We start from the raw sequence: 27,623 nt of genomic DNA on the forward strand, positions 1-27,623 counted from the left end.
TGCAAAGTGCTGGGATTACAGGCATGATCCACCGTGCCCGGCCAGTAGTTCTGTATTTAGCTCTCTGGGGAATCTCCATACTGCTTTCCACAATGGTTGAACTAATTCACACTCCCACCAACAGTGTATTAAGTGTTCCTTTTTTTCTACAACCTCACCCGCATCTGTTATTTTTTGACTTTTTAATAATAGCCATCCTGACTGGCATGAGATGGTATCTCATTGTGATTTTGATTTGCATTTCTCTAATGATCAGTGATATTGAGCTTTCTTTCATATTTTGTTGGCTGCATATATATCTTCCTTTGAAAAGTTTCTGTTCATGTCATTCGCCCACTTTTTAATGAGATTTTTTTTCTCTTGTAAATTTGTTCAAGTTCCTTATAGATGCTGGATATTGGACCTTTGTCAGATACATAGTTTGCAAATATTTTCTTCCATTCTGTAGGTTGTCTGCTCACTCTGCTGATAGTTTCTTTTGCTATGCAGAAGCTCTTAAGTTTAATTAGATCTCACTTGTCAATTTTTGCTTTTGCTGTGATTGTCTTTGGTGTCTTTGTCATGTACCCTTTGCCCACCCCTATGTCTAGGACAGTATTGCCTAGGTCGTCTTCCAGAGTTTTTATAGTTTTGGGTTTTACATTTAAGTCTCTAATTCATTTTGAATTAACTTTTGTATATGGTGTAAGGTAGGGGTCCAGCTTCAATCTTCTGCATATGGCTAGCCAGTTATCCCAGCACTATCTATAGAATAGGGAGTCTTTTCCCCACTGCTTGTTTTTGTCAGCCTTGTCAAAGATCAGATGGTCATAGGTGAGCAGCCTTATTTCTGGGCTCTATTCTGTTCCATTGGTCTATGTGCCCATTTTCAGAGATATTTTTCTTTCTCTACTTTCCATTCTGGCAATCAAGAACATCTGGGTAAATCTTTCAAGGTTTCACTGATGCTAGCTATCCAGCATCAGTGAGCTGAAGTAAAATCTTCTAATTCCTTTGAACCCTGGTCTAAAGCCCTCTTTTTTGAATATTCAGAATATATAATTTTGTATCTAATATTTCCCAATATTACTGCTTACCTCATTCTTTCTATCATTTAAAAATGTTGGCTGGGCATGATGACTCATATCTGTAATCCCAGAATTTTGGGAGGCTGAAGTGGCAGGATCGCTTGAGCTCAAGAGTTTGAAACCAGCCTGGGCAACCTAGCGACACCTCGTCTATACAAAAAAATTTAAAAATTCACCAAGCACAGTGCAGCACATCTGTAGTCCCAGCTACTCGGGATGTTGAGATGGCAGGACTGCTTGAGCCCCAGAAAGTCAAGGTTGCAGTGAGCCGTGATCATGCCACTGCATTCTAGCCTAGGCAATAGAGTGAGATTTTGTCTCCAAACAAAGCAAAGAAACAAAAATGTTGCCACAGCCTTATATAAATGCCCATTAGATTTCAGATACCAGGTAAATTTTGAAGAAACTCAAGAAGTAAGGCAAATAATTCTTTGATTCTGTCTTCCTCAATCTTATATGGAGAACAATTAATATTCTAAAAAATACAATTTTTAAGTTGGATGTCTGTTGTGATCATTAAGTAGAGGAAGTAAGGGTGAATACATAGTTTGTAGAATTTGAAATATTTGTATTTAACAATGATGTTTCAGAAAAATGAGAAAAACCCTTCCCAAAGATATCATCTCCCCTTAGCTACAAGCAGAATTTGGCAAGCGCAGCAGTTGAAACAACCTTCTTTTATAGAGAGTTTTGCTTGTTTGTGTCATTTTAGTTAATGAACAAGATACCCAATGTCATAAATAAAATATATTAGAGGAAATCTGAATAGAACAGAGAACATTTAAACATATATGCTGTGTCACAGGCCTTCGTGAATGAAAACAGACGGCTTAGATAAAGTAATTTTGTTTTTAATCCAGACACTGTGGTATTTCAAGGCTGTTCAAGTGCCAGGATTAAGTCAGGCTAAAAATTACATCTCCCTGATGTTAGTTGATGATTTTTAATTTCTTAGGCTTTTACCCACAAAATCATTTTCTAACAAAAGGAGAGATGATAGGTGGATAAAAAAACATGACTTTTGAGTATAGTGTGGTTTGTAACAATTAAGAAAGTGATGTAAACAATTACATACCATGAAGCATAGATAGCCATCCACAAATTCTCAAGGCTGTTTCTTCTACCAACATAGAATTTCTGAGGTAGAACACCTGAACTTCATTTGGTTTTAGCTTTAATACTAACAATTCAAATTGGAGTAAGTACTATTTTACAATAAAATTTCCCTTATATGAAAAAAGATGTTCATTGTACAATCCCACAGTTAAAGAAAAAAAATCCCATGTGTTCTCTTAGAGTGTGTGTTATTTTTAACAGGGAAATCTTCAAAATTCACTGAATCCATCTCTAGGTTTACATCTAAATAATAAGAATTAAGTAATAATGTTACAAGCTGCTGCTATTACTGTTGTTACTATAGAAAATGGTTAGATCAAAATAAATCCCAAATAGAGCAGAGTTGAAAATTAAAAAAACCAAGACATAAAAAAACTAGAAGAAAAATAATATAATATTTATTAAATCTCTGGGTGAGAAAGGATTTTAAAACTTAAAAATGATAAATGAAATCAAAATCAGACAAAGATCAATTGGTTTGTCTATATAAAACTGCTGTACATTAGAAAATAAAATTTTAAAGCAAAAAAAAATTGGGGGGGAATGTTTCAACATTTATGACAAAATATATGCAATACTTAGCTCCCTAAATTATAAAGAACACCTAAAAATCAGTATACAGATGGGCAAAGAACACAATTGCAAAAAGAGGAAATAAGAATAATAAAAGAGATTTTTAAAATTGCTTAACTTTACCACTAATCAAATAAACGTGGAGTACAGCAATAATGAAAACATTCAAAAGCAGTTTATTATCCAGTATTCCACACATGCCTGGCAAGGGTAGATAAGGGGTGCTGAATTTGTTACAAGTCATTTAGAAAGCAAAGTGGTAGTAAAACAACACATTCTATTGACAATATTTTAGAAAAACAGACATTTCTATACATTATTGGTAGAGAACAAAGTAATACCATCCCTATGGAATACAATTTGGCAATATTCATCAAAATTACAGATTCATCCCAGCACTTTTGTTGGCCGGGATGGGTGGATTGTTTGAGTCTAGGAGTTGGAGGCCAGCCTGGGCAACATAGCAAAATGACAGTACAAGAGGAGGGATGAGAAGAGGGTGTGGGGAAAGAGATTCTTCAAGAACAAGCGACATTGCTATGTTAGGGAGGTTAACAGTAGGAGCCAATTTATGGTAAGCAGCAAAATGGAATCATAGTCAGTTCTAAGGAATATGAGAAGTAGAAGAGAGCTAAAGAAGCATCAAGTAAGTACTTTGAAAAGTTGCCTAAGGTGAGTGATGCTTCTGCCTACCCTCCAAGCTACATGATTATTTCACATATTTTGTCAAATTTCCCTATTACCACTGTCTCTCCTAGTTCTATCAGGAGAAAAGGGAAAATACAGGAAAAGGCCAGCCAGTCAGCTAGTTTCACCATGATTCATACACTATGATTTATACACAGCATTCATACACACGCTACCAGAGGAAGCTGCTCAATCCTGAGATCCCCTATGCCTCAAGGGCTTTGTATGTGTCTGAATTAGCAAAAACAATGTGTAAATTCAAAAGATGTAAAGATTATAGCATTACAACCGATTTGCAATAAAGGAATCCCATTTACAAAAAAGCTTATGGTTGTTGGGGGTGGGGTAAATAAAGGAAAGGGATAGATACTTTTGAATCTATAAAAGAGTATCAAGATTCTATAATAGATGGCATCATAAAATAAAGAGATATAAGAGATAAGATGATAAAATAGACTAAAGATCTGAATTTAGAATTCCAGCTCCATTGCTAAACTTTATGTCTGTGGAGGATAAGTTACTTAAATATCAGTTGATTGATTCATGAATTTAATCATTATTCATTAAGCTGGTACCATGAGTAAGGTACCAAGCCAAACGCTGAGGATACAGCAGGGTATAAGATAGCTATGGAAGATAGAAAATTTAAATAAGTACCAACAATACAGTGAAAAGACTATAGGAGAGTAGGTATATCTGATCTAATCTGAAAGAGTTATGGAAGGCTTCCTGGATTAATGTTAAGGTCAGACCTAAATTTGAATTGCAAATAGGAGTTAGGGAACTAAAATAGGGTGGGAAGAGTGCTCTAGACAGGAGTAATAGTACTTGCAAATGCCTAAAAGTCAGTATTGTGTATCATACAGAAAGATCAAAGAGATTATTATCTGATAATTATGGAGGCTGCAGTTGCAGACCAGTTGTTAGATAATAATCAAAGTGGACAGTAGAATGTTTTTATTAATTCAAAATATTTTTGAGTAGTCATTATGTGCCAGGCATTATTCTTGGTACTCGGGATATATCAATGAACAAAGCAAACAAAAGTCCCTGTTCTGATGAAGCTTATGTTCTAATACAGGGTGAAAGACAATTTACAGCAATCACAGCATAAATGATATGGTGCATTAGAACATGTTAAGTGCTATGGGTCTGGTGGACTGGGAGTCCAGATGGATGAGGGTTATTTTAAGTAGAGTAGTGAAGAATTGCCTCAGTGAGCTGGTGGTGATTGGGCAAAGACTTGAAAGAGAAGAGGAAGTGAGCTTTGCAATTACTAAGACAGAGCACATTCCAGCAGACAGAAGAGCCAGCACAAAAGCCCTGATAGGATTGTGACTGGTATGCTCTCAAACAGCAAGAAGCTGGGTATGGGAGAACAAGTAGGCAAAGGGGTGAGTAGTGTGAAATGAGGTCAGAGAGACAATGAGGGATGGAGGCAGACCTTGTGGGATCTTGTAGACTACTATGAGAATTCATGATGAAGCAATTGCAATAGAAGCAAAAATTGACAAATGGGACCTAATTAAACTGAAGAGCTTCTGCACAGCAAAAGAAACTATCAACAGAGTAAAGAGACAACTCACAGAATGGGAGAAAATCTTTGCAAACTATGCATCTGACAAAGGTCTAATATCCAGCATCTATAAGAAATTTAAATTTATAATTAAAAACAACCCTATTAAAAAGTGGGCAAAGGATGTGAACAGACAGTTCTCAAAAGAAGACATACATACCGCCAACAATCATATGAAAAAAAGCTAAACATCACAGATCATTAGAGAAATGCAAATCAAAATCACAATGAGATACCATCTCACACCAGTCAAAATGGCTATTATTAAAAACTCAAAAAATTACAGCTGCTGGTGAGGTTGTGAAGAAAAAGGAGCACTTACAAACTGTTGGTGGGAGTGTAAATTAGTTCAATCATTGTAGAAAACAGTGTGGCAATTCCTCAAAGACCTAAAGACAGAAATATCATTCGAGCCAACAATTCCATTACTGGGTATATACCCAAAGGAATATAAATTATTCTATTATAAAGACACATGCATGCATATGTTCATTGCAGCACTATGCACAATAGCAAAGACATGGAATCAACCTAAATATTTGCCCAACAATGATAGACTGGACAAAGAAAATGTGGTACATATACAGCATGGAATACTATGTAGCCATAAAAAAGAATGAGATTATGTTCTTTGCAGGCACGTGGATGGCGCTGGAGACCATTATCCTTAGCAAACTAACAAAGGGACAGAAAGCTAAATACTGAATGTTCTCACTTATAAGTGGGAGCTAAGATGAGAACACATGGACACATGGAGGGAAACACACTGGGGCCTATCAAAGGGTAGAGGGTGGTAGAGAAAGAGGATCAGGAAAAATAACTAATGGGTACTAGGCTCAATACCTGGGTGATAAAATAATCTGCACAACAAACCCCCATGATACATGTTTACCTGTGTAACAAACCTGCATGTGTACCCCTGAACTTAAAAGTTTTTTTTTAAAAAAGAGAAAAATAGAAAAAATGGCATGGGTCTGAAATAATTTCTGCAGGTGGAGACTGAGCCTGGCCTTGCATGAAAAAATAGATAACTGCCATGCAAATTTGAGGAAAGCCAAGTTCAAATAGACCATGAGGGCCAAATCAGCATAAATTTCTCTTTCTCTAACTTACTTGTGTGGAAATGTGGAAAAAATAAACAGCCTCCCAGACTGAAGGATTTTGAAGGTTCGTATTCTAGCTTTGGGAAAAAAGGTAACAAGAAAGCAAGAGAGTTTAAAGCCATGGGAAAATACTCTGGGACAAGGATAGAGAAAGTACAGTGAAGCCAGGAAGACTCTAGTAGTTCAAATAAATATTAAATGATGTGGCATAAAAATGTTAAATTCTATTGCAAATACCTAATGATTACTTATAATTTAATCTTTGATAATTTAGTCTTCAAAAAGATATTTTCCTTGGTTAAAATCATATTTTCTCTCTTCCTTAGGCAAAATAACTTTAGAGAGTATTTCTCTAGATGCTACCTACAAGTGCTGCCTAGATGCCCTCAGGTGGATTCTCCTTCTGGTTCAGCAGTCAGTAGCTCAGCTGCAGGCACTTTCTTGTCCCCTTTGACTAAGTGGAAACTATGAAAGGTCTATAGTTTTTGAGAAAAGATGGATTTTCTCAAATTTGTAACCTAAACCACTTAAGAAGTTGAATTTAACTTCACAGATGGTTTTACAGGAAATAAAATATCAAGTGCTCACAAGGTTAAATTTCAGGAAAGCCTTCTTGGATACAAGATAAAGGCGGGGTGTAAAGTGAAAACAAAAGTAGCTGGAGTTAGGTCATTTGATTTTATACTCTGTACTCAAGACTGCTCCTCTCTGCCGACTGCAACAGGTTGGTACTTTATTTCTTTTCTTATTCTGACTTGAATATTTTTTTTAAGCCCAAAGATCTTGTATATTTACTTATATAGAGGGAGTCTTGATGCATAAAAGTTTAAATGCTTACTTGTAAAAAAAAAAAAAAAAGGGTTACTTGAAAATAGCTGTACACTTTAACCTTAAATGAAAATCTTAATATAGCAAGAAGAAAATACGATTTTAAATGCCATTACTTGTCGGTAAAACTTTGTTAAGGAGAAAATAGGTTTTATTATACCACTTTTTTTCACTTTCTTTTACAAGTACTGATTTTTTTTTATTCTCATGGTAATTATAAAGACACTTAAAAGCGTGTCTATATATCTGCCAGAAGGATCATTTCTGCAAATAATTCCATTTCTACTCTTTTTTACTCACATTTTTAGTAAGATTAATTCTTACTTAAAAATTCCCTTCCTTAATATATTATAATATTTGGCCATATTATTCCTTATCATCAGGTTCAAGATTTTCTGATGAAAGAGAAAGGAAGAACAAGGTTCATACTGTGTTAATAATTAATGCATAAGAACATGAAGACCAGAGTAGTCTTCCAGATTGGAACTTTTTAAGTAACTTTAATGATAAAAAGAGTCATTTTAAAAAGTTGGCACCCGGTTTTTACATAATGAAAGCAATTCTTCTATGTGGTATCTTTCTTCAGAGCCTTCTTTTCTTTGCTATATTCATTCAAAAAAAGTTAGCAAACATAAGAACATTTCTTTTGAAAATGTACTATAAGTTGGCACACTGTTTTAAAAATAATATTCTCATTATTGATTCTATAAGAATATTTGAGATACTTCAGAGGACAAAAACAACCCAAGGAAAATAGAAAGGCTAAAGAAAAAGGAAAACAAAATTTAGCACTATAATAAAAACACTGAAAGTCATTATTTTATACATTCCAAAACTTACGAATTCTGTGCAAGCTTATCTTAATACTACGGGGTGCTAGTAGCCAACATAGTGCAATAACAATGTTGACATAGAAGATTGCTGGCATACTATCTATCCATTCTAGAGTAACAGCTTTATACCTGTTGGCAAAAGCTTTAATTTGACAAATATTTACTGAGAAGCTACTTTGTGCCAGGCACATTAACAAGATTTTATTTACAAACACAAATCAAATAGGTCATGCTTTGAGGAACTTAAAACCTAGAGGAACAAGGTAGTATGGGAAACGCATCCTTTCCACAGAATGGATCAGTTCTCTGAGGGGTATGTAGAGATTGCTAATACATCAGGAAAGTCTTCTGGGGAGGTCGCATCCGTGTTTATTGAGTAGGAATTGGCCCTTCCAGGGAAGGGCAGGAAATTGTATGGTAGATAAAGGAACAGAATGAGCAATGATGTAGACAGATGCTGCTGCATGGTGGGTGCCAGCCCACTGCTGAGAAATTAGTCCTATCACTGTCTCTAGTGTGGACACAGAGTAGGGAGAGGTGGCAGGAGCCATGGATGGCACCACATTATGAAGGGAGCCTTGGGTGTTATGCTAAGGAGCTTGGATTGTGGCTTTCAGGTGAAGAGATGTGTCTTCCAGATGAGGAACAAAACAGAGGAGAGGTAGATTGGCAATTTAGAGATCAAATACTCTGGTGGAAGTAAGAAAAACGTTTTTGAAAAGGAGGTATTGAGGAGGAGTAACAACAGGCTATCGGTTAGAAAGATACTGCTTGGCCAGGTGCAGTGGCTCATGCCTGTTACTCCAACTCTTTGCGAGGCCAAGGCAGGTGGATTGCTTGAGCCCAGGAGTTTGAGACCAGCCTTGGCAACCTGGTAAAACCCCGTCTCTATCAAAAATACAAAAAGTTATACAGACTCATAACCTGGTCAATAAATAAATAAATAAATGGATTAAAATTTAAAAATAGGCTGGGCTCGGTGGCTCACGCCTGTAATCCCAGCACTTTGGGAGGCCGAGGCAGGTGGATCACGGGGTCAGCAGTGCGAGACCAGTCTGGCCAACATAGTGAAACCTCATCTCTACTAAAAATAGAAAAAATTAGCCAGGCATGGTGGTGTGTACCTGTAATCCCAGCTACTTGGGAGGCTGAGGCAGGAGAATCGCATGAACCCGGGAGGTGGAGGTTGCAGTGAGCCGAGATTGTGCCACTGCATTCCAGCCTGGGCAACAGAATGAGACTCCATCTCAAAAAAAAAAATTAAATATTAAATATTAAAAAAGAAAGATATTGCAGTAGGCTAGGTGAGAAACATAATAGCTGAATTGTGCAAATGTGTGGAAGAGTGCAGATTAAGAGAAGAAGACAGATTCAAGACCTATTTGGAAGGCAGAATCAGAACTTGGGAACTGATTGGGAAGCAGGGATGAAGGTAAGAGAGAAGACAAGAATGAAGCAGGCTTACAGCTTGGATGATTAGAAGATAGTGGTGCTACTAAAAAACAGTATACAATAAGCAAGTAGTGACCAGTTTTGGAGGGAAGTTGGCTAAAGGAGATCTTGTTTTATAAAAGGCAACTAGTGAAATTTAGTGCAAATGCTGAGAGAATTTATTTAACTTATTTAAATTAAATTTATAAATAACATCAAAATAAAAAATAAATTTAATTTAAATAAACCAAGTAATTTGCTATTTTCATTTTTATTCAACTTGTTGTAGATATACTTTTACGATTCACAAAATTATGTATGTAAAGATTATAACACTATTTATTCTTTTTAGTTAAAATCTAATTAAATTTTCATATTTTAAAAATCATTTTTACATAAAATTCTTCACTTTTATTTAGGATTTAATGATTAAGAAAATTCTCCAGGGCATTATGTTTATTGTCCTGTTCAAATCCAAGCTCTTTCACACAGAATTGTACAAGCAAAGTTTGAGTAACTAATCTTGGGGTCATATTCCAATGTGGCTCCCATTAAAGCGTTTCAAAGAGTGCTAGATTCAGGCTCACATATGTTACAGCAACAGGCTATACTCTAGGGAAAGAACAAAACAGCTTGATAAAAACTGTTTCCTTTTAAGCATATTTAGACAAATATCTATCCTGTATTCTCTTTGCCATCTAGGTTGGAGCCATGGCTTTGGAACAGAATCAGTCAACAGATTATTATTATGAGGAAAATGAAATGAATGGCACTTATGACTACAGTCAATATGAATTGATCTGTATCAAAGAAGATGTCAGAGAATTTGCAAAAGTTTTCCTCCCTGTATTCCTCACAATAGCTTTCGTCATTGGACTTGCAGGCAATTCCATGGTAGTGGCAATTTATGCCTATTACAAGAAACAGAGAACCAAAACAGATGTGTACATCCTGAATTTGGCTGTAGCAGATTTACTCCTTCTATTCACTCTGCCTTTTTGGGCTGTTAATGCAGTTCATGGGTGGGTTTTAGGGAAAATAATGTGCAAAATAACTTCAGCCTTGTACACACTAAACTTTGTCTCTGGAATGCAGTTTCTGGCTTGTATCAGCATAGACAGATATGTGGCAGTAACTAAAGTCCCCAGCCAATCAGGAGTGGGAAAACCATGCTGGATCATCTGTTTCTGTGTCTGGATGGCTGCCATCTTGCTGAGCATACCCCAGCTGGTTTTTTATACAGTAAATGACAATGCTAGGTGCATTCCCATTTTCCCCCGCTACCTAGGAACATCAATGAAAGCATTGATTCAAATGCTAGAGATCTGCATTGGATTTGTAGTACCCTTTCTTATTATGGGGGTGTGCTACTTTATCACGGCAAGGACACTCATGAAGATGCCAAACATTAAAATATCTCGACCCCTAAAAGTTCTGTTCACAGTCGTTATAGTTTTCATTGTCACTCAACTGCCTTATAACATTGTCAAGTTCTGCCGAGCCATAGACATCATCTACTCCCTGATCACCAGCTGCAACATGAGCAAACGCATGGACATCGCCATCCAAATCACAGAAAGCATCGCACTCTTTCACAGCTGCCTCAACCCAATCCTTTATGTTTTTATGGGAGCATCTTTCAAAAACTACGTTATGAAAGTGGCCAAGAAATATGGGTCCTGGAGAAGACAGAGACAAAGTGTGGAGGAGTTTCCTTTTGATTCTGAGGGTCCTACAGAGCCAACCAGTACTTTTAGCATTTAAAGGTAAAACTGCTCTGCCTTTTGCTTGGATACATATGAATGATGCTTTCCCCTCAAATAAAACATCTGCATTATTCTGAAACTCAAATCTCAGACGCCGTGGTTGCAACTTATAATAAAGAATGGGTTGGGGGAAGGGGGAGAAATAAAAGCCAAGAAGAGGAAACAAGATAATAAATGTACAAAACATGAAAATTAAAATGAACAATATAGGAAAATAATTGTAACAGGCATAAGTGAATAACACTCTGCTGTAACGAAGAAGAGCTTTGTGGTGATAATTTTGTATCTTGGTTGCAGTGGTGCTTATACAAATCTACACAAGTGATAAAATGACACAGAACTGTATACACACATTGTACCAATTTCAATTTCCTGGTTTTGACATTATAGTATAATTATGTAAGATGGAACCATTGGGGAAAACTGGGTGAAGGGTACCCAGGACCACTCTGTACCATCTTTGTAACTTCCTGTGAATTTATAATAATTTCAAAATAAAAGAAGTTAAAAAAAAAAACCCACTATGCTGTAAGTTAGGCCATCTAAAACAGATTATTAAAGAGGCTCATGTTAAAAGGCATTTATAATTATTTTTAATTGTCTAAGTTTTAATACAAGAACGATTTCCCTGCATAATTTTAGTACTTGAATAAGTATGCAGCAGAACTCCAATTATCTTTTTTCCTGTTTTTTTTAAATTTGTAAGTAATTTTATAAAATCCACCTCCTCCAAAAAAGCAATAAAAAAAAAAAAACTATAATAAGCTTTTCTGATTCTTTTCAAAACATTCCTGGTAAGTTCCTAAAGACATAATTTGCTTCTATGATGTCAACTTTCTTACTAATAACTGGTTATCATGACAAATGTTAGGTTTATCATATATAGTCTAGGTGTAATCCTCAGACTATCATTTTCATCTGGGTTCCAATTTCTTAACTTCCTAAAGAATTCATCCGTTTATACAAGTCTACCACTGCCGATTGACTAAAAAATACATTATCCCATGCATAAAATGTCCTATTTTCATTTAAACACTTTATTTTTGAGTAATAAAAATATGTACCACAATAAATTATTGTTAATTAACATGTACAGCTTATCTTTTTAAAAAAATATTTGCTGTAAATTATTATAATCCATGTAATATGCTCCTACTAAAATTAAATTTTGCTAGCAATTACATTGGTCAAAAATAGTATGCACTAATGAATTTTATCTCTAAAACTACAAAAAATGACATGTTTTCTGCTCTTAAACATCACCTAACCAACATATGTTATTTTAAAATTACTTTTTCTTTCAACCACTATTTCTAAGTTTGAAAATGCTTTCACATGCAGAATTAATTAATTATTTTTTCATTTTTTTGAGACAGAGTTTCACTCTTGTTGCCCAGGGTGAAGTACAGTGGTGCCATCTCAGCGCATGTCAACTTCCGCCACCCGGGGTCAAGCAAGTCTCCTGCCTCAGCCTCCTGAGTAGTTGGGATTACAGGTGCCTGCCACCACACCTGGCTAATTTTTGTATTTTTAGTAGAGACAGGGCTTCACCATGTTGGCCAGGTTGGTCTTGAACTCCTGGCCTCAGGTGATCCACCTGCCTCAGCCTCCCAAAGTGCTGGGATTACAGGTGTTAGCCACCGCACCTGGCCTACACATGCAGAATTTAAAGAATTATGATCATGAAACTGATCACTATGTATCATAGCAATATTCTAGCATAGCATCTGGCACAAAGGATCAGTGTGTTAGGTGAAAAAATTAGGCTGAACACTCACCACTGCTCCACCATTTTTTGCCATTAATTACATAGCTATCTTCATCTCGTTGGATGCTGCATTCAATATTCGTCGCATCACTTGAAGCTACATCAGGTTCTATAAATAAACAAAAGCTGAATTTACAGGCAGGCAGATATCATCAGTAGACTTAGATAAGGATATGAAAACTTTAAAAACAAAGACATCTTTATCTTTTTCAATGTCCTTTCACTCCCCATTCCACCCTGCTTTTCCCATAACCTACACACAGTATTCAATAAATGTGCACTGAAAGAATGAGTGAATGAATGAAGTATACTGAACATTGGGGATCAGTATTTTGAACTGTATTTTTGGCTTCCTCACTGATATATGACTTAGGATACAACCCAGTCCTTTCTCCAATCAGCAAATGTAGATAAAAGTATTGTTTTCTACTTCTCACAATGGAGATATGTACTAAATATTGATTGGCAAGACAGATTCCCCCCATATAGTTTACTGTCTTAAGCAATTTCTAATGTGCCTTGCAAATTCCATCAGGAATGCTTTCACTGATTTATATACTTTGCATTCTTTAAAGCCTGTTCAACACTTAAGGTCTTCAGAAAGTTCTCCATGGGACACCCTTAGACAACTGCTTTATTGCATGGCACTTCAGAACTGTCTAGCTCTCAATCATAGCAATCTGCACTTGCTAATATGACACCCCTTTAAATGAGTCCTTCAGATATCCCATGTGTTCTGTTTCTAAAACTTAAGACTTATTTTTTTTTTTTTTTAGAAAGAGGGCTGTGAATAAGTAGAATTTACAAAAAATTCTACTTATTTTGTAAACCCCACCTAGTGCTTTGTAGACAATACATCCTACTGTAGGTATTCAATAAATGCCTATTACTGATTTAAATGGAGATCAGTTCTGCTATTATAGTAGTCCCCTGTTATCTGTAGTTTTGCTGTCTGAGGTTTCAGTTATGAGGCCAACTGCATTCCAAAAATATTAAGTGAAAAATTCCAGAAGTAAACAATTTGTAATTTTTAAATAGTGTACCATTCTGAGTATTGTTATAATTGTTCTATTTTATTATTAGTTATTATTAATGTCTTACTATGCCTAATTTATAGATTAAACTGTATCATAGGTACATATGTATAAGAAAAAACATAGTCTAAATAGCATTCAGGACTATCCCAGTTTTCAGACACCCACTGGGAGTCTTAGAACGTATCCCCTTCAGATAAAAGAGGAGTACTGTATAAATGTATGCTATGTTATACAAAACAATAAAATCTGGCCATTATTGAAAGCACTTAAAAATTATGGACAAGCAAAATTTGGTATAATTCTAAACTAAATCACAAAACAATGATTTTTTTCTATTGAAGAGTTCTTAATGCTTTCTATGTACAAATGATATTAAATCTGTTTTTATTAACATGTTCCTTTATTTTCCCACATGATTATAATTGGAGCCATATGTCCAGTACTGGTGAAATTTCTATTTTTCTGGGTTTATGGAAGAGTTGAATATTTTATATAAGTATCAATATAAAATTATCACAAAGATAGATATTTCATACATAAGAGCAAAGAAGATCTTAAATATTCATATATAGCAATTTTAGTAATGACATCAAAAAATTGTGAAACTAAGTTTACTCTGCTACTAATGCTATAGCAGGCTACTAGAGAACATCATCTGATATTCTAACAAAGGAGAGGATCATATTTTTCTGAACATTTGAAAATGCCAAAATTTAATAACAGGCTCAAAATAAACATACTCACATTTTTGGCCAATGGCAAATTTGACTGAAACACAGAACCACATCCTGTATTTCTTCAGCTCATCCATAATAACTCCGGGACGACTGACTACACAAGGAGAGAATGGTGATTGGCATTTACCTGTCATACAGAAGCAAGAGGTAATGTTCCCTTGAAGAAGAGGCTCAAGCCACTGTTTCTTCTGTTCCTCACTTCCATACAGGTGCAGAACCTCCATATTCCCTGTGTCTATACATAAAGAAGGAGTATTTGTTTTGCATTTGAAAATTTATCAGTATGAAATCCACAACTTTATGTAGAGAGTATAGAAATGCATCTTTTTAAAGCAAATGTTTGCTAACAAAAATATTTCGAAATATATAGTAAATATAATTTATACTGACAGCATGTCATAAATATTTACAAGTACAGGGCATTTGGTGCATATTTATTCAACTTGTTCTGAATCACAGACTCTTCTTCAGTTCATCCCAATAAAGAATGGCACTAATGACGTCTAACTCAATTAGAACTGAAGGAAAAAATTTACTGGCCTAAACCTTGCCTGCTGTATTGCAAATATGCCCTGCTAGAAGTGATTGCAATGCTCCCAGAGAACAATTAACATTGCATGTCCTACTGAGACTCCAGCCCTTAATTTTATCTGCTATTCCTCAAACACACCCTATGCTTTCTAATTTCCACATATATGCTTGGGCCAGGCTTTTTCTCAAGTGAAATTCTCCCTGTCCTTCACAAGTAAATTCCTGCTTATGAGTCACCTCCTCTGCAAAGAATCTCTGATTACCCAGTCAGTGATACCTCTTTCCTCTGAACTTACATAACAATTATTTCTATTTACCTCTAACATTGCTCTTACTTTTATGTACCCCATACTACCTAGAAAATACTTGATAATTCTCAAGGATGCTAAAGACAGAATCCCTGCCCTGGAAAGAAAATGGCAGTAGATAACTTCAAAGACCCTCTCTGACCCTCGGAGGGTATTGTTTATAGTATATGATGCACTGCAGTATTGCCCTTGGCTAACAAAGAATTCTTCATGACTGCCATGGAGTAAAATTTTCTAGATGGCTTCCTCTGATTTTCCATTCCTGTCAAATTTCTTAAAATACTGTCTAAAACCTTTCCCTTGAGTGTTGATTATTCAGAAGATTTTGAGAAAACAATTTTCATATCAACATTTACAATGACTTTAAGGTTAGTTACTGAAATGCTTATGAAAATTGAGTTGTGTAAGTTAAATCTCTCAAGATGTCTGCACTCTGTTCAGGCACTCCTAACAGAGCCAACATTACATCAACATTAACAAAATTCCTTGTAGATTAACACAGCTTAACATTCTTTTTGACTGAGGGAGAAAATAAGTCCTGAGTTATAATTCATGAAGCTCATTGTTTGTTTTCTTTGCCTGTTTTAAATTCACTGTTACTTGTTATAGTACAAATAAGGTAAATATTGAATTCAAAATTTCCAAAAATTATCAGTTTCTTCCGAAAAGCTCACAAAGTTATCATTAACAGGTTGGAAAAAAAACTTGGATAAACTACACCAACAAGAAAAATGATTTCCCATTAAAAAATATCAGACCAGCTCTCTAGATTTCTCCTCTCTGGGCAGGGCATCTCTAAAAGAAAGGCAGTAGCCCCAGTCAGGGGCTTATAGACGAAACTCCCATCTCCCTGGGACAGAGGACCTGCGGGAAGGGGTGGCTGTGGGTGCGGCTTCAGCAGACTTCAACATTCCTGCCTGCCGGCACTGAAGAGAGCAGCGGATCTCCCAGCACAGTGCTTGAGCTCTGCTAAGGGACAGACTGCCTCCTCAAGTGGGTCCCTGACCCCCGTGCCTTCTGACAGGGAGACACCTCCCAACAGGGGTCGACATACACCTCAAACAGGACAGCTCTGGATGGTGTGTGGTGGGTGCACCTCAGGGATGAAACTTCCAGAGGAAGGAACAGGCAGCAATCTTTGCTGTTCTGCAGCCTCCACTTGTGATATCCGGGCAAACAGGGTTGGGAGTGGACCTCCAGCAAACTCCAGCAGACCTGCAGCAGAGGGGCCGGACTCAGAAGGAAAACTAACAAACAGGAATAGCATGAACAACAGAAAGGATACCTACACAAAAACTCCATCTGAAGGTCACCAACATCAAAGACCAAAGGTAGAAAAATCCACAAAGATGAGGAAAAACCAGTGCAAAAAGGCTGAAAATTCCAAAAACCAGAATGCCTCTTCTCCTCCAAAGGATCACAACCCCTCGCCAGCAAGGGAACAAAACTGGATGGAGAATGAGTTTGACGAATTGACAGAAGTAGGCTTCAGAAGGTGAGTAATAACAAACTCCTCTGAGCTAAAGAAGCATGTTCTAATCCAATGCAAGGAACCTAAGAACCTTGACAAAAGGTTAGAGGAATTGCTAACTAGAATAACCAGTTTAGAGAAGACCATAAATGACCTGATAGAGCTGCAAAACACAGCACGAGAACTTCGTGAAGTATACACAAGTATCAATAGCTGAATCAATCAAGTGAAAGAAAGGATATCAGAGACTGAAGATCAACTTAATGAAATAAAGCATGAAGACAAGATTAGAGAAAAAAGAATGAAAAGGAATGAACAAAGCCTCCAAAAAATATGGGATGATGTGAAAAGACCAAACCTAGGTTTGACTGGTGTACCTGAAAGTGACGGGGAGAATGGAACCAAGTTGGAAAACACTCTTCAGGATATTATCCAGGAGAACTTCCCCAACCTAGAAAGAGAGGCCAACATTCAAATTCAGGAAATAAGGAGAACACCACAAAGATACTCCTCAAGAAGAGCAACCCCAAGACACATAATCGTCAGATTCACCAAGGTTGAAATGAAAGAAAAAATGTGAGGGGCAGCCAGAGAGGTCAGGTTACCCACAAAAGGAAGCCCATCAGACTAACAGTAGATCTCTCTGCAGAAACCCTACAAACCAGAAGAGAGTGGGGGCCAATATTCAACATTCTTAAAGAAAAGAAATTTTCAACCCAGAATTTCATATCCAGCCAAACTAAGCTTCATAAGCGAAGGAAAAATAAAATCCTTTACAGACAAGCAAATGCTGGGAGACATTTTGTCACCACCAGGCCTGTCTTACAACAGCTCCTGAAGGAAGCACTAAACATGCAAAGCAAAAACTGGTACTAGCCACTGCAAAAACATACCAAATTGTAAAGACCATCGACACTATAAAGAAACTGCATCAACTAACAGGCAAAATAACCAGCTAGCATCATAATGACAGGATCAAATTCACATATAACAATATTAACCTTAAATGTAAATGGGTTAAATGCCCCAATTTAAAGACACACACTGGCAAATTGGATAAAGAGTCAAGACCCATTGGTGTGCTGTATTCAGGAGACCCATCTCACGTGCACAGACACCCATAGGCTTAAAATAAAGGGATGGAGGAAGATTTACCAAGAAAATGGAAAGCAAAACAAAAACAAACAAACAAAAAAGCAGGGGTTGCAATCCTAGTTTCTAATAAAACAGACTTTAAGCCAACAAAGATTAAAAAAAGACAAAGAAGGACATTACATAATGGTAAAGGGATCAATGCAACAAGAAGAGCTAACTATCCTAAATATATATGCACCCAAAACAGGAACACCTAGATTCATAAAGCAAATTCTTAGAGACTACAAAGAGATTTAGACTCCACACAATAATAGTGGGAGACTTTAACACCCCACTGTCAATATCAGACAGGTCAATGAGACAGAAAATTAACAAGGATATTCAGGACTTGAACTCAGCTCTGGACCAAGCGGACCTAGTAGTCATCTACAGACTCTCCACCCCAAACTGACAGAATATACATCCTTCTCAGCACCACATTGCACTTATTCTAAAATTGACCACATAATTGGATGTAAAACACTCCTCAGAAAATGCAAAAGAATTGAAATCATAACAAAAAGACTCTCAGACCACAGTGCAATCAAATTAGAACTCAGGATTAAGAAACTCACTCAAAACCGCACATCTATATAACTGAACAACCTGCTCCTGAATGACTACTGGGTAAATAATGAAATTAAGGCAGAAATAAATAAGTTATTTGAAACCAATAAGAACAAAGACACAATGTACCAGAATCTCTGGGACACAACTAAAGCAGTATTTAGAGGGAAATTTTTAGCACTAAATGCCCACAGGAGAAAGCGGGAAAGATGTAAAATTGACACGCTAACATCACAATTAAAAGAACTAGAGAAGCAAGCCAAACAAATTCAAAAGCTAGCAGAAGACAAGAAATAACCAAGATCAGAGCAGAACTGAAGGAGATAGAGACAAGAAAAACCCTTCAAAAAATAAATGAATCCAGGAGCTGGTTTTTTGAAAAGATTAACTAAATACACCACTAGCCAGACTAATAAAGAAAAGAGAAGAATCAAATAGACACAATAAAAAATGATAAAGGGGATATCAACACTGATCCCACAGAAATACAAACTACCATCAGAGAATACTATAAACACCCTATGCAAATAAACTAGAAAATCTAGAAGAAATGGATAAACTCCTGGACACATATACCCTCCCAAGATTAAACCAAAAAGAAGTCAAATCCCTGAACAGACCAATAACAAGGTCTGAAACTGAGGCAGTAATTAATAGCCCACCAACCCAAAAAAGCCCAGGACCAGATGGTTTCACAGTCGAATTCTACCAGAGGTACAAAGAGGAGCTGGTACCCTTCCTTCTGAAACTATTCCAAATAGAAAAAGAGGGACTCCTTCCTAACTCGTTTTATGAGGCCAGCATCATCCTGATACCAAAACCTGGCAGAGACACAACAAAAAAAGAAAATTTCAGGCCAATATACCTGATGAACATCGAAGTGAAAATCCTCAATAAAATACTGGCAAACCAAATCCAGCAACACATCAAAAAGCTTATCCACCACAATCAAGTTGGCTTCATCCCTGGGATGCAAGGCTGGTTCAACATATGCAAACCAATCGATGTAATCCATCACATAAACAGAACCAATGACAAAAACCACATGATTATCTCAATAGATGCAGAAAAGGCCTCTGATAAAATTCAACACCCCTTCATGCAAAAACTCTCAATAAACTCGGTATTGATAGAACATATCTCAAAATAATAAGAGCTATTTATGACAAACCCACAGCCAATATCATACTGAATGGACCAAAGCTGGAAGCACTCCCTTTGAAACTGGGACACATTCAAAGCAGTATGTAGAGGGAAATTTATAGCACTAAATGCCCACAAGAGAAAGCAGGAAAGATCTAAAATTGACACCCTAATATCACAATTAGAAGAACTAGAGAAGAGCAAACACATTCAAAAGCTAGCAGAAGGCAAGAAATAACTAAGATCAGAGCAGAACTGAAGGAAATAGAGACACAAAAAACCCTTCAAAAAATCAACGAATCCAGGAGCTGGTTTTTTGAAAAGATCAACAAAATTGATAGACCGCTAGCAAGACTAATAAAGAAGAAAAGAGAGAAGAATCAAATAGACACAATAAAAAATGACAAAGGGGATATCACCACCGATCCCACAGAAATACAAACTACCATCAGAGAATACTATGAACACCTCTATGCAAATAAACTAGAAAATCTAGAAGAAATGGATAAATTCCTAGACACATACACCCTCCCAAGACTAAACCAGGAAGAACTTGAATCTCTGAATAGACCAATAACAGGCTCTGAAATTGAGGCAATAATTAATAACCTACCAACCAAAAAAAGTCCAGGACTAGATGGATTCACAGCTGAATTCTACCAGAGGTAGAAGAAGGAGCTGGTACCATTCCTTCTGAAACTATTCCAATCAATACAAAAAGAGGGAATCCTCCCTAACTCATTTTATGAGGCCAGCATCATCCTGATACCAAAGCCTGGCAGAGACACAACAAAAAAAGAGAATTTTAGACCAATATCCTTGATGAACATTGATGCAAAAATCCTCAATAAAATACTGGCAAACGGAATCCAGCAGCACATCAAAAAGCTTATCCACCATGATCAAGTGGGCTTCATCCCTGGGATGCAAGGCTGGTTCAATATACGCAAATCAATAAATGTAATCCAGCATATAAACAGAGCCAAAGACAAAAACCACATGATTATCTCAATAGATGCAGAAAAAGCCTTTGACAAAATTCAACAACCCTTCATGCTAAAAACTCTCAATAAATTAGGTATCGATGGGACGTATCTCAAAATAATAAGAGCTATCTATGACAAACTCACAGCCAACATCAAACTGAATGGACAAAAACTGGAAGCATCCCCCTTGAAAACTGGCACAAGATAGGGATGCCCTCTCTCAACACTCCTATTCAACACAGCGTTGGAAGTTCTGGCCAGGGCAATCAAGCAGGAGAAGGAAATAAAGGGCATTCAATTAGGAAAAGAGGAAGTCAAATTGTCCCTGTTTGCAGATGACATGAGTATATATCTAGAAAACCCCATCGTCTCAGCCCAAAATCTCCTTAAGCTGATAAGCAACTTCAGCAAAGTCTCAGGATACAAAATCAATGTACAAAAATCACAAGCATTCATATACACCAATAACAGACAAACAGAGAGCCAAATAATGAGTGAACTCCCATTCACAATTGCTTCAAAGAGAATAAAATACCTAGGAATCCAACTTACAAGGGATGTGAAGGACCTCTTCAAGGAGAACTACAAACCACTGCTCAATGAAATAAAAGAGGATACAAAGAAATGGAAGAACATTCCATGCTCTTGGGTAGGAAGAATCAATATAGTGAAAATGGCCATACAGCCCAAGGTAATTTATAGATTCAATGCCATCCCCATCAAGCTACCAATGACTTTCTTCACAGAATTGGAAAAAACTACTTTAAAGTTCAAATGGAACTAAAAAAGAGCCCGCATCGCCAAGTCAATCCTAAGCCAAAAGAACAAAGCTGGAGGCATCATGCTACCTGACTTCAAACTATACTACAAGGCTACAGTAACCAAAACAGCATGGTACTGGTACTAAAACAGAGATACAGACCAATGGAACAGAACAGAGCCCTCAGAAATAATGCCGCATATCTACAACTATCTGATCTTTGATAAACCTGACAAAAACAAGAAATGGGGAAAGGATTCCCTATTTAATAAATAGTGCTGAGAAAACTGGCTAGCCATATGTAGAAAGCTGAAACTGGATCCCTTCTTTACACCTTATACAAAAATTAATTCAAGATGGATTAAAGACTTACATGTTAGATCTAAAACCATAAAAACCCTAGAAGAAAACCTAGGCAATACCATTCAGGACATAGGTATGGGCAAGGACTTCATGTCTAAAACACCAAAAGCAATGGCAACAAAAGCCAAAATTGACAAATGGGATCTAATTAAACTAAAGAGCTTCTGCACAGCAAAAGAAACTACCATCAGAGTGAACAGGCAACCTACAGAATGGGAGAAAATTATTGCAACCTACTCCTCTGACAAAGGGCTAATATCCAGAATCTACAATGAACTCAAACAAATTTACAAGAAAAAAACAAACAACCCCATCAAAAAGTGGGTGAAGGATATGAACAGACACTTCTCAAAAGAAGACATTTATGCAGCCAAAAAACACATGAAAAAGCACTCGTCATCACTGGCTATCAGAGAAATGCAAATCAAAACCACAATGAGATACCATCTCACAGCAGTTAGAATGGCAATCATTAAAAAGTCAGGAAACAACAGGTGCTGGAGAGGATGTGGAGAAATAGGAACACTTTTACACTGCTGGTGGGACTGTAAACTAGTTCAACCATTGTGGAAGTCAGTGTGGCGATTCCTTAGGGATCTAGAACTAGAAATTCCATTTGACCCAGCCATCCCATTACTGGGTATATACCCAAAGGATTATAAATCATGCTGCTATAAAGGCACATGCACACGTATGTTTATTGTGGCACTATTCACAATAGCAAAGACTTGGAACCAACCCAAATGTCCAACAATGATAGACTGGATTAAGAAAATGTGGCGCATATACACCATGGAATAGTACGCAGCCATAAAAAATGATGAGTTCATGTCCTTTGTAGGGACATGGATAAAGTTGGAAACCATCATTCTCAGCAAACTATCACAAGGACAAAAAACCAAACACTGCATGTTCTCACTCATAGGTGGGAATTGAACAATGAGAACACATGGACACAGGAAGGGGAACATCACACTCTGGGGACTGTTGTGGGGTGGGGGAAGGGGGGAGGGATAGCATTAGGAGAGATACCTAATGCTAAATGACGAGTTAATGGGTGCAGCACACCAACATGGCACATGTATACATATGTAATAGACCTGCACGTTGTAGACATGTACCCTAAAACTTTAAGTATAATAATAATAAAAATAACTAAATAAAAATAATATTCTAAAACAAAACAAACAAACAAAAAAGGAAACCAGCACAAGACAAGGATGCCCTCTCTCACTACTCCTATTCAACATAGTATTGGAAGTTCTGGCCAGGGCAATCAGGCAACAGAAAGAAATGAAGGGTATTCAGATAGGAAGAGAGGAAGTCAAATTGTCACTGTTTGCAGATGACATGATAGTATATTTAGAAAACCCCATCATTGGCCAGGTGCAGTGGCTCACGCCTGTAATCCCAGCACTTTGGGATGCCAAGGTGGATGGATCACCTGAGGTCAGGAGCTTGAGACCAGCCTGGTCAGCATGGTGAAACCACATCTCTACTAAAAGTACAAAAATTAGTCGGGCATGGTGGCAGGCTCCTGTGATCCCAGCTACTCAGTAGGCTGAGGCAGGAGAATTGCTTGGGCCTGGGAGGTGGAGGTTGCAGTGAGCCAAGATTGCACCACTGCTCTCCATCTTGGGTGAGATGAGTGAGACTCCATCTCAAAAAAGAAAGAAAAAAGAAAACCCCATCATCTCAGCCCAAAATCTCCTTAAGCTGACAAGCAACTTCAGCAAAGTCTCAGGATACAAAGTCAATGTGCAAAAATCACAAGCATTCCTATACACCAATAATAGAGAAACAGAGAGCCAAATCTTGAGTGAACTCCCATTCACAATTGCTACAAAGAGAATAAAATACCTAAGAATCCAACTTATAAGGGATGTGAAGGACCTCTTCAAGGAGAACTACAAACCACTGCTCAAGGAAATAAGAGAGGACACAACCAAACGGAAAAACATTCCATGCTCATGGATAGGAAGAATCAATATCATGAAAATGGCCATACTGCCCAAAGTAATTTATAGATTCAATGCCATCCCCATCAAGCTACCATTGACTTTCCTCACAGAATTAGAAAAAAAGTACTTTAAATTTCATATGGAACCAGAAAAGAGCCCATATAGTCAAGACAATCCTAAGCAAAAAGAACAAAGCTGGAGGCATCATGCTACCTGACTTCAAACTATACTACAAGGCTACAGTAACAAAAACAGCATGGTACTGGTACCGAAATAGATATATAGACCAATGGAACAGAACAGAGGCCTCAGAAATAATGCCACACATCTACAACCATCTGATCTTGGACAAACCTGACACAAACAAGCAATGTGGGAAGGATTTCCTATTTAATAAATGGTGTTGGGAAAACTGGCTAGTCATATGCAGAAAGCTGAAACTGGATGCCTTCTTTACACCTTATGCAAAAATTAACTCAAGATGGATTAAAGACTTAAACGTAAGACCTAAAATGACAAAAACCCTAGAAGAAAACCTAGGCAATACCATTCAGGACATAGGCATGGGCAAAGACTTCATGACTAAAACACCAAAAGCAATGGCAACAAAAGCCAAAATAGACAAATAGGATCTAATTAAACTAAAGAGCTTCTGCACAGCAAAAGAAACTATCACCAGAGTGAACAGGCCACCTACAGAATGGGAGAAAAATTTTGCACTTCATCCATCTGACAAAGGGCTAATATCCAGAATCTACAAAGAACTTAGACAAATTTAGAAGAAAAAACAAAGAACCCCATCAAAAAGTGAGCAAAGTATATGAACAGACACTTCTCGAAAGACATTTCTGTGCCCAACAAACATATGAAAAAAAGCTCATCATCACTGGTCATTACAGAAACACAAATCAAAACCACAATGAGATACCATCTCACGCCAGTTAGAATGGTGATCATCAAAAAGTCAGGAAACAATAGATGCTGGAGAGGATGTGGAGAAATATGAAAGCTTTTACACTGTTGGTGGGAGTGTAAATTAGTTCAACCATTGTGGAAGACAGTATGGTGATTCCTCAAGGATCTAGAACCAGAAATACCATTTGACCCACCAATCCCATTACTGGATATATACCCAAAGGATTATAAATCATTCTACTATAAAGACACATGCACATGTATGTTTATTGCAGCACTATTCACAATAGCAAAGACTTGGACCCAATCCAAATGCCCATCAATGACAGACTGGATAAAGAAAATGTGACACATACACACCATGGAATACTATGCAGCCATAAAAAAGGGATGAGTTCCTGTTCTTTGCAGGGACATGGATGAAGCTGGAAACCATCATTCTCAGCAAACTAATACAGGAGCAGAAAACCAAACACTGCGTGTTCTCACTCATAAGTAGGAGTTGAACAATGAAAACACATGGACACAGGGAGGGGAACATCACATATCAGCGCCTGTCGCAAGGTGAGGGGCTAGGGGAGAGATAGCATTAAGAGAAATACCTAATGTAGATGACAGCAAACCACCATGGCACGTGTATACCTACGTAACAAACCTTCACGTTCTGCACACGTATCCCAGAACTTAAAGTATATGAAACAAATACCAGCCCAAAGGCCCCCAAATTTTCCAGTAATAGCTTTAGAATTAAAGTTGCTGTTTTCAACATTCCAATATACAATATTGTACGACTTATTGAAGGGGGGAAAAAGGGCAAACTGGAAGACTACATATGTTTCCCATATGTTTTATAACTATTTGGGAAATGATCTGGGTGGCTTGAGTAGAAATTCATCTTTTATACTTAAGAAACCTCTCGAAGTATTTACTCAACATCAATTATACTGCCTTCTTCATCTGCTTTGGAAATGATCCAAAATGCAATGCTTGAGGCCTTCGTGGTACCTTCACCACAAAGAGAAAACGCCTAGTTTTCTATTTATAGTTTTACACAACTTGTTTGCTTAGAAGAGTTGCTCATCATTTCTTAGTCAGAGCAAATCTCTGTCCAATTTTAAAATTTCAGCAATTTAGTTATCTCATTTAGGCAGTACAGCTGATGGACTCATGAAATTTTAATGCTAGAGAAAAATCCATGACCATCTAGTGAAAAGTGAGTTTACAGGTCAAATGATAAAATAGTGGCAGAGCTGAATCTGCAAGAGAAGTCTTTGGTAGGATTATTTTTCATATTATGATCCATTAGTGCATCATGAAATCAACTTAATGGAATATAGCTAGCATTCTCTAAAAAATGAAATAGAACAAAATAGAATGCATTAGATTAGACTCAGTGGAAAATATCCAAATGCACTTGCATGTAGTAAGAGAAACTCTTGTTTTGTGAAACTTTGTTTCAATAATATCCATCCATCCATCCATCCATCCATCCATCCATCCATCCATCCATTCATTCTGAACATATACATACACCTATATATTCTACAAATTGGGTCACAATATAAAATATATTTCTTACTATGAGTAGCAATCAAAAATGTTTTAAACAAAAAGACTACCCATTCAGTTCCCCTTCCACAAAATCATGCTACCTTTGTAGAATGATGTAATAGCCTTACACAGTTGAGATGAAATCTTTAGAAGCTCTGTGAATAGACTTTAATTTTACAGTAGCTTATTATTGGATTACAATGTAGTACAGCAGTAATTTGATAAATCAGTGTTTGGAAAAGAGATAATCATTTCAGGGACAAGTTCAACCGTTATCAGAAATCTACAAACTATTTTAATGATGCCAAAGCAATGAGACAAAGTCCAGTGTGGAAAATCCAGACTGCGTTTTGTCTCAGGAGTCCAGTACTGTCTTATATACCTCTTTCTGGTAGCCTGCATTAACTTGTTTTTGGTAGAGCTTTAGCACCAGGGTCATGCATAAACACAAAAGGCAATACTGAGGCCTATCTTGTGCAGGGATGGGCCTGCCATTGGATATTGTCCCATAATCATCCTACTACAAATCAAGTGCTAGTCCTTGACTGGTAGCATTAGGATAATCAGAGTAATTTGAAAAAAAATATTCCCAGGGTCTACCCTAGATATACTGAATCAGAATCTCTAGGGATGGAGGCTGGGAATCTAGATTTTTCAAAGGTTCCTTAGGTGGTTCTTCTGCAAATCCAGTTTTGAAGATACCTCCTATAGACTATGTTCCAGGTTTACTCCTTTCGTTTTACTTTTTAAAAAATTGGCCTCCTTCCTTCATCTTTTCAATTTGATTTTCACCTCAAAATCCTTGGAGGCATCCTTGACTCTTCCATTAATACCCCATATCCAATGAGGATATCCTCATGGCTCTGCCTTTAAAATATATTTAGAATCTTGCTACTTATCATCCACTACACTACTACCACCCCAGTCTAAACCACCATTATCTCTCACCAGGATTATTGCCACTGACTCTCTGCTTCCCTCTTACCCTACTTTGGTCAATTCTCAACATAGCAGTCAAGGTGATCCTTTCAAAACTGAAGTTACAACTTATCACTAATCTGCACAAAATTCCCATTGGCTCATCCTTTCAATGAAGGTATAAGCCTCTCTTATTTGCCCTATGAAGCTCAAAATATGAGGCCCTTGCCTCTCTGATCTCTTCTCCTACTATTATTTTCCTGGCCACACTGGCCTCTCTGGTTATTACTGGAATACATCAATCACACTCTTGCCTTTTCTGTTCCATCTACTATAAAAACTCTTTCCCCATATAACAGCATGACTAACTCAAGAAATCACCTTATATAAGTTACTACCAAATGTCATTTTCTCAGTGAGGCCTATCCTGACCATTCTATTTAAAAATGTAACCCATATTCCCTGTACTTCAAATTTCAGAGCTCCTCTATTC

The 27,623-nt window shown here is 37.0% G+C and overlaps 2 protein-coding genes across 2 annotated transcripts in view; one reads left to right on the forward strand and one right to left on the reverse strand.

Moving 5' to 3' along the window:
- ACAD11 (acyl-CoA dehydrogenase family member 11) overlaps positions 1–27,623 on the reverse strand; it is a 101,981-nt gene that overhangs the window by 32,694 nt on the left and 41,664 nt on the right. The window contains exons 12-13 of the mRNA XM_003310035.6: positions 14,650–14,757; positions 12,759–12,857 (exon numbers count right to left, since the gene is read on the reverse strand). Coding sequence (XP_003310083.4) covers positions 12,759–12,857; positions 14,650–14,757 — 207 coding nt within the window. The remainder of the gene's footprint in view (positions 1–12,758; positions 12,858–14,649; positions 14,758–27,623) is intronic.
- ACKR4 (atypical chemokine receptor 4) lies at positions 6,449–12,174 on the forward strand. The gene is made up of 2 exons (XM_526311.8): positions 6,449–6,846; positions 9,917–12,174. The coding sequence occupies exon 2, from the start codon at positions 9,926–9,928 to the stop codon at positions 10,976–10,978; it is 1,053 nt and encodes a 350-aa protein (XP_526311.1). The 5' UTR covers positions 6,449–6,846; positions 9,917–9,925; the 3' UTR covers positions 10,979–12,174.

Source organism: Pan troglodytes, chromosome 2 (genome assembly GCF_028858775.2).
Source record: "Pan troglodytes isolate AG18354 chromosome 2, NHGRI_mPanTro3-v2.0_pri, whole genome shotgun sequence".
NCBI classification, from domain to species: Eukaryota; Metazoa; Chordata; class Mammalia; order Primates; family Hominidae; genus Pan; species Pan troglodytes.

What these genes read in the sequence shown, in the direction of transcription:
- ACKR4 (XM_526311.8), top strand. Translation starts at nt 9,926, where the DNA reads ATGGCTTTGGAACAGAATCAGTCAACAGATTATTATTATGAGGAAAAT.